Source organism: Cebus imitator, unplaced genomic scaffold (assembly GCF_001604975.1).
Source record: "Cebus imitator isolate Cc_AM_T3 unplaced genomic scaffold, Cebus_imitator-1.0 Scaffold50, whole genome shotgun sequence".
In the NCBI taxonomy this organism is placed as follows: domain Eukaryota; kingdom Metazoa; phylum Chordata; class Mammalia; order Primates; family Cebidae; genus Cebus; species Cebus imitator.
In genome coordinates this window covers 1,169,802-1,178,061 of record NW_016107365.1, presented here as the reverse complement: position 1 = coordinate 1,178,061, position 8,260 = coordinate 1,169,802, and the positions used below count along the sequence as shown (strand labels likewise).

Below are 8,260 nucleotides of genomic sequence, written 5' to 3'. Positions count from 1 at the left end.
AAAAAAAAAAAAAAACCCACAACTTTGGCAATGGTAAGCAAGACTGATAAAATCTTGGTCTCAGAAAACAATTCTAGTAAATAATATAAAATCTTTAAAAAAAGTTCAAAGATGTTAATTACAAAAGTACCCCCTTCAAAGGCTCATGCTATTCAATAAACGCTCACCAGCCTTTTCTTTGTTAAGATCTTAAGTCACCCCAATACTTTTACAAAGTCTTTGACATAGGTTTACAGTTTTTTCCATCCCAGTACTTGCCATTGGACAGCTTCAGGAGACACAGAAATGAAACATGTGAACAAATTCTAGCTTTATAGTTCCTTAAATTCTTGTGGTGTCAGCACTGCTTCCTTTTGCTTCCACAAATCAGAAGGGTCTCTGGATTAAAGGAATGGCTATTAAGTGTCTATTTATGGTTAGTTCAATGGCTCTGTACTAACCTAACTGCAACTTCCTGACTCAACACTTTTGCTTCTTCCATTATGGAGGAATACGACGGAGAAAACGATGGGCTCTAAAATAATTTCTGACATCAAATAAAAATAACAAATTACTATGTTCTCCCTAGTTGAGTCTTATATCCAACCTATCTCATACAAACAATAAAATATAGTAGTTATCACATACCTTAGTTGGTGAACTGCTAATATTCTCAGATTGAGTATTAATAACACTTGGAGATGGAACTGGATCAGAGGACTCTCCATTTTTTTTCTGGCTTTCATTGACTGGATTGGATCTTTTAAATTTCTGTCTTAATGCAGGTATAAGAGGCTTTAGGCGTTTCTTATTATGAAACTGAGTAGGTTCATCAGACTCCAAACTGTTCTTTGAACATATTAAAGACAAAAATCCCAGGGGTCTTCTGCCAGGTCTAGAAATACAAATGTAAATATATTCAAGAATATCCAGGAAGACACATTCTTAATACCTGCTTCTACTTCATGAGGGTAAGGTGGGAGGATTGCTTAAGGCCAAGAGCTCAAGAACAGCCTGGACAAAATGAGCAGGACCCCATCTCTAGTTTAAAAAAAAAAAACAGAAAAGCTAGCTAGGTGTGGTGGCACATGTCTGTAGTCCTAGCTAGTCAGAAAGGAAGCTGAGATGAGACGATCACTTGAGCCCAGGAATTAGAAGTTACAGTGAGCTGGCTAGGTGCAGGGGCTCATGCCTGTAATCCCAGCATTTTGGGAGGCAAGGCGGGCAGATCATGAGTTCAGGAGTTCAGGAGTTCGAGATCAGCTTGACCAACATGGTGAAACTCCGTCTCTGCTAAAAATACAAAAATTAGCTGGGTGTGGTGGCGCCTGCCTGTAATCCCAGCTACTCAGGAGGCTGAGGCAGGAGAATTTCCTGAACCAGGAAGTGGAGGTTGTGGTGAGCCAAGATCAGGCCATTGCATCCCAGTCTAGGTGACAGAGCAAGACTCCATCAAAAAAAAAAAAAAAAAAAAAAAGAAGTTACAGTGTGTTATGGTCCACCACTGCATTCCAGCCTGGGGAACCTCGGGCAACGTCAAATAATCTTTGTCTGTTTTCTATCTAAAATAGACAAAGTCTCAGCACTTACATTTAAGCTCTCATTGTGCAGAATGTATATCTGAAATATTATTGTATTCCTTGGCCAAAACTTTCTTTTACCTTACTGAGGAGTATGTTTATTAAACCTCAAGAGTGAGACTCTGACTCAAAACAAAGGAATCCAAAACAAAACCCCCCAAACCATCTTCTTTCCATTAATGCTAAATTGGCATACTCATACCAGTATGCCATGACATATATATATATTTTTTTTTTTTTTTTTTTTTTTTTTTTTTTTTTTTTTTTTTTAAGACGGGGTTTCACCATGTTGGTCAGGCTGGTCTTGAACTCCCAACCTCAGGTGATCCGCCCGCCTTGGCCTCCAAAGTGCTTGGATTACAGGTGTGAGCCACTGCGCCCAGCCCGCCATGACATATATTTGTGACAAAGGTCAATGCTTACTCCAGAGCGGTGCTTCCCAAGCTTAAAAGGACATTCATATCACTGGGGACCTTATTAAAATAAAGATTCTGACAGTTGGTAGTGGGTATGGCCTGAATCCTGCATTTGAACAAGTTCTCAAATGATGTCCATACTGCTGGTGCAAGGAATACACTGAGTAGCAAAGCTGTGGAACAGTGGCCAGCACAGCATGCTCTCCAGGCCACATGCAGCCCCCAACCTGATTCCGTGAGTACGTTCTACTGGCACACAGCTATGTTCATCTGTTTACATATGGTCTATGGTTGTTTTTGTGCTGTAACTGCTGAGATGAATAGTTAAGAGGCACCATATGGCTCACAAAGCCTAAAATATGTACAAATGCCATTCTACGAAAAGTGTGCTGACCTCTGCTCTAGAACACAACTTCTTAACCAGTTTTAATCCAAACTCTATTGATGTTTCCCTCATTTGATTTTTTTTCTTTTTTCAGAAATGGGTCTGGCTATGTTGCCCAGGCTGGAGTACAGTGGCTATGCACAGGCACAATCATAGCTCATTGCAACCTCGAACTCCTGACCTCAAGAGATCTTCCGGCCTCAGCCTCCTGAGTAGTTGGGATTATGGGCATGTGCCACTGTACTTGGGCCACATTCTATTTTCAGCACATCTCTAAGGCCAGAAAAGATACTGCTGAGCTTTACTTTCTATAACTTAGATAACAAAAACAATAGATCTATCAAGTATGTCTTTTAAGCTACATGTGTCCTTCCCCCTACTCCTTCCCCTTAGTGAGGATCAGTGTATATTCCCCCACATCCTTCAATTCAGCAATACCACATTCATCTTTTGGATGCTGCTGACAAGCCAATTACTGATAACCATTGCTTCTACAATATGAGGAAAATGGGACAGAAGTTGGCTTTGGGCTTAAATTCCAACACTTATTCTTATAGGGAGAAAGCCATGGTTTACCTCTTTGGTTTGCCACAAGGGAGAAAAATGACACATTATTTGAGACTTCAATAAAACAACCCTATCATATCAGCCCTATGTCTCATACCATATAGATGTGCATTAGTAGCTACTGTACATGGTAGAATATGTAATGATCAAAATAACCATAGACAATCTGAAAAAGTAAGTGTATAAAATATTCTAAACATTTTCTATCTAAAAAAGTTTTAGCACTTAAATTTAAGCTCTTAGTGTACAAACTGTGTATCTGCAACATTACTGTATTTCCTTGGCTGAAACTTCTTCCTTTACTGATGGAGGAATATGTTTATTAAACACCATCCTTAGCACTGGATCTAATCTTTATATATACAGTTATCTGTTCTGTATAGATTATATCTATTACGACAGAGAAACATTTATTAAAGATGTTTTCATGATACCTGGATAGTGGGGCTTTTGTAGATGATGTTTTATCCATTTGCTCAGACTTAGGAGCAGCATCAGTTCTTTCTTCCTTATCAGACACAATCATTTCATTCTGAGGTAAATGAGGCACATTCTTGTCTATGCATGTATCAGCAGATCCAGATCCTATACTCTGAAAAGCTGGTTCAACTTGCTCTTTTTGATATTCTGGAGTTGTCAGTGTGCTTCCTGAGGTAGGAAAAATATCTTGTCCCTTGGGAGACTCCCCTTCAAAAGAGATGGCAAGTTGAAAAAGGATACTGAAGTTAATACATTCCATGTAACCCCAGCATTTGAAAAAAAAAAAAAAAAATGCATGGTATTCTATAAGAAACCTACTCTAATAAGAGTAAGCTAAATTATAATTAGTGGTTACTCAGATTATTAAGAATATTATAATTGGTTAAAAGATATGCTAACAGCATCTGCACTCAAAAACAAAATAGTTATATCAATATATTTTGGCCTAGAAAATCTTTTCCCAGAAATATTTCTTCAGCAATCAAAATGGACAAGTGATCACTCTCTAAAAAATCTAAGGTTCGTTAAAATTAAGCAGCTAAACCAATCCAAAATATAGGTGGTAACTTGGGTGTCTGTGGTCTCCTGAAAAGTAAAACCTACAGACTCTCAAATACTCAAGTTTAGCTAAAGAGCTCTCTTTCCTTAACTAAATAGTAGACAAAAGCCAAAGTAGCCAAAAATTAGGACAAAATAACTAAAGCGCCTTGTTCTCAAAGCGTTTAGCTCTATGAAGTGAGAATTAAGTTCATAAGTACACTTGCTAAAAGAAATAAGCCAATTAAAGATAGCACACAACAAATTCACTAATACTTCACCGTATTGTAGTTTGCTTAATGCTTTTATTGGAGAGCAGATGGATGGGAGCAATCTTAGAACATCTCTCGAGGCTGGAAACTGTAACCATACTACAGTTTCACAGTCAAAGTTGGGACAATTAAGTCTAAGATTGTGTTAACATAATAAGTGGTTTCTTATTTTGTTTTGTTTTTTTAAAAGACAGAGTCTCTATTGCCCAGGCTGGAGTGCAGTGGCATGATCTTGGCTCACTGCAGCCTCTGCCTTCCAGGTTCAAGTGATTCTCCTGCTTCAGCCTGCCAAGTAGCTGGGATTACAGGTGCCTGCCACAACGCCTAGCTAATTTTTGTATTTTTAGTAGAGTCAGGGTTTCGCCATGTTGGCCAGGCTGGTTTCAAACTGCTGACCTCAGGTGATTCACCTGCCTCTGCCTCCCAAAGTGTTGGGATTACAGGTGTGAGCCACTGAGCCTGGCCAAGTGTGGTTTTTTTCTTTGTTTTTAAGACAGTCTTGCTCTGTTGCCCAGGCTAGAGTGCAATGATGTGATCGCGGCTTGCTGCAATCTCCATCTCTCAGGTTCAAGCAATTCTCCTGCCTCAGCCTCCCAAGTAGCTGGGATTGCAGGCACCTACCACCACGCCTGGCTAATTTTTGTATTTTCAGTAGTGATGGGGTTTCGCCTTGTTGGCCAGGCTGGTCTTGAACTCCTGACCTCAGGTGATCCACCCACTTCGGCCTCCCAAAGTATCACGCCTGGGATTACAGGCGTGAGCCACCACGCCTGGCCCATTATAAAGTGTCTTTAAAAACCAGAACCATAATAGGTTATCAAACTCTTCTATCTTGTAACTCTACAAGATGCCATCAACAACATTTTTATTCTTGAGTGCCACTGCATTGGCAAAGCAATGGCTATAGGTGTGAATAATAAGCCTAAGTTTGAGAGAAAAGGGAAATAAAATAAACAAAAAATAAAGAGTTGTACAAAACACAGGATAAATGTGACTGGTGGCTTTAGTTATGAGGGAAATAGACCTTAAGTGGTTTAATACCCCACAGAAATTTTAGATTCCTATAAAAATATAAGACTCTAAGATCTTTTCAGCCTCCATAGTTGGCTTAAGCCTGAAAAGATCTCTAAAACTAAACTAATTTTCAGGGTAAAGAATCTACTACAAATGCCATTATAGACCACGGGTGGTGGCTCATGCTTATAATAATTCCAGCACCTTGGTTGGCTGAGGCAGGCAGATTGCTTGAGGCCAGGAGTTCAAGACCAGCCTGGGCAACGTGGTGAAAACCCATCTCTACAAAAAATACATTCAAGACTAGCCTGGGCAACATGGCAAAACCCTGTCTCTACAAAAAATACAAAAATTAGCTGGGCATAGTGGTGCATGCCTATAGTCCTGGCTAGTTAGGAGGCTGAGGTGGTAGGATTACTTGAGCCTGGGAGGTGGAGTCTGCAGTGAGCTGTGATTGTGCCAGTGCACTCCAGCCTGGGTGACAGACTGAAATCCTGTCTCAGGGAAACAAACAAAAAACCCATTACTCAGCTAACTCCTAAAACGTAGTTGTTGAGTTTATGTAGAAAATCCTTGTAGCTGCATAGTCTTCAACGGATGACAGGATGAAAAGAGCTGCTTCTGCCTCCCAAACTGCCAAATCCAAGGCCTTTGCAGAAAAGAAGTGCTGATAATAAAAGTACTACTCTTAGAGAAAAGTAATACTCAGCTTCAATCTCATATTTGAACAAGGTACATCCCAAATAATCAGGAGTTTAGAAAACATAGTATGTTAAAATGTATTTCAATTACCTGTTTCCTCAACATTTGTTAACTCCTTTGAGTGCACCTGTTTTAAGAAAATTTACAAAAAAATTTAGAAATCTATTTATCAAGTAAAACTGAAATTAATTTTATTTCCTTTTTTCTTTAAGAAAGCATGTATCCCCCAAAATGCTCTAACAGAAACTCTACTAAGCATTTATGGCAAAAATATTGCTACTATTTAAAGTGTTCCAGAGCCCACTGGAAGAGAGAAAGCTGCCAAATGCCTTTTATAATCAGTCTCAATATCAGTGCAAAAGTATCAAAGAAATAGTACAAGTAGCATTTCAAAAGACTACATCACAATCAAGTAGAACTTGTTTCAAGAATGCAAAGATGATCTGACATTATGAAATCTAATACAAACCAACAGCTCTGAGGAGAAAAATCATCTGTATTTACAGAAAAGGCATCCAATAATGTTCATTCTTGAAAAAAAAAACTTATAAAATGGAATAGACATTCTCTTAACACTATAAAATATAACTATTGCAATCTAAAAGCTAGCATCCTACATAGTATACACTGGAAGTTCTCCTATTAAAATCAGAAATAACAAAAAAAGATATGCACTATTGGGACCACTTTTTAACATTATTTTTGAGTTATATTACCCAATAGAATTACAAAAGAAAAAAACTAGAGCTATAAAAAGTAGAAGTGGCCAGGAGCAGTGGCTCACACCTGTAATCCCAGCACTTTGGGAGGCTGAGGAGGACGGATCACCTGAAGTTAGGAGTTCGAGACCAGCCTGACCAAGATGGCGAAACTCCATCTCTACTAAAAATACAAAATTAGCTGGGCATGGTGGCACATGCTTGTAATCCCAGCTACTCAGGAGGCTGAGGCAGGAGAATCACTTGAACCCAAGAGGCAGAGGTTGTGGTGAGCCAAGATTGAGTCACTGCACTCTAGCCTGGGCAACAAGAGTGAATCTCCATCTCAGAAAAAAATATATATATAGGAAAATTAAAATTATATTTGTAGATGATACGTCTGTTTACCTACAAACCCAAGAGAATCAACTGAAAAGCTACTGCATACAATGAGGGAACTCAGTAAGCTCTCTCAACAGGAAAGAACTCAATGATAATGGCAACAGAAAAGATAAAACTCATAGGGATAACCTATAAGAAATATGTAAGATCTAGATGAAGAAGAGTTTAATATAAAATAGAAAGACACAAAACATGACTTAAACAAATGGATAGACATACCATGTTTTTGAATAGGAAGATTCAATATTATAATTATGGTGTCGATTTTCTCTAAATTAATCTGTCAAGTTAATGATTCTAATATAAATACAAGAGCTAAACAAGTTAATTCTAAAATTCATATTAATTTTAGAACATATAAGCAATGATGAGAAACTTGAAAAAAGAAGAAAATTGTGCAGGTTTGGGAGAGACACTATCCATGTAAGATACCAAAGTGCATTATAAAGCTACAAATTCAAACAGTATGATTCTAGCCCCAGAACAAATAGATGAATCAATGTAAAGGAAAAGGAAGTTTAGGAATATATATTTAAAAAAAAAAAAAAAAAAGAAGGTTTACTATCTTATTGATAAAAGTAGAATTTCCTATCAGTGGAAACGATGAATTACTCAGTAAATGGTGAAAGTCATATAAGGAAAATTAACTTGGCCTTATTCTTTATACCAAAACAAATTCTCAACAAATTAGTAATATTAACAATTATTAACTAGAAAATTTAAGTCTCAGAGGACTTCCAGTATATAACATAATCTCCAGAAGCCATACACAAAAAGACTGATAAATCTGATTACAGAAAATAAAAAATGTCTTCTATCTGAATACAGTGTGTGTGCATTCTAGAATTTTGTACAGGCGGAGCATCCCAAAGCTGAAAATCTGAAATGCTTGATAAATCTAAACTTTTTGAGTGCTGACAAGACATTCAAAGGAAATGCTCACTGAAGCATTTCAGATTTTAGCTTTTCAGGTTTGGGATGTGGAACTGGGAAGTATAATACAAGTATAATGCAATTATCCCCAAATAAAATTTAAAAAAATCTGAAATTGGAAACACTTCTAGTTCTAAGCATTTCGGATAAACGATACTCTAATGGCAAAAGCAATTTTTAAAAAATTGTGGCTGGGCACGGTGGCTCACGCCTGTAATCCCAGCACTTTGGGAGGCCGAGGCGGGTGGATCACCTGACGTCAGGAATTCAAGACCAGACTGGCCAACATGGTGAA

At 37.9% G+C, this 8,260-nt stretch overlaps 1 protein-coding gene across 4 annotated transcripts in view; it reads right to left on the bottom strand.

Moving 5' to 3' along the window:
• Positions 1–8,260, bottom strand: part of BDP1 (B double prime 1, subunit of RNA polymerase III transcription initiation factor IIIB) — a 116,241-nt gene that overhangs the window by 5,025 nt on the left and 102,956 nt on the right. For 3 of the 4 annotated variants that reach the window (XM_017527595.2, XM_037738160.1, XM_017527596.2), the window contains exons 36-38: positions 6,023–6,059; positions 3,362–3,614; positions 628–874 (exon numbers count right to left, since the gene is read on the bottom strand). In XM_017527595.2, coding sequence (XP_017383084.1) covers positions 628–874; positions 3,362–3,614; positions 6,023–6,059 — 537 coding nt within the window. Of the gene's footprint in view, positions 1–258; positions 379–627; positions 875–3,361; positions 3,615–6,022; positions 6,060–8,260 lie in introns of all 4 variants that reach the window. The other variant, XR_001824944.2, reaches the window with a different exon arrangement.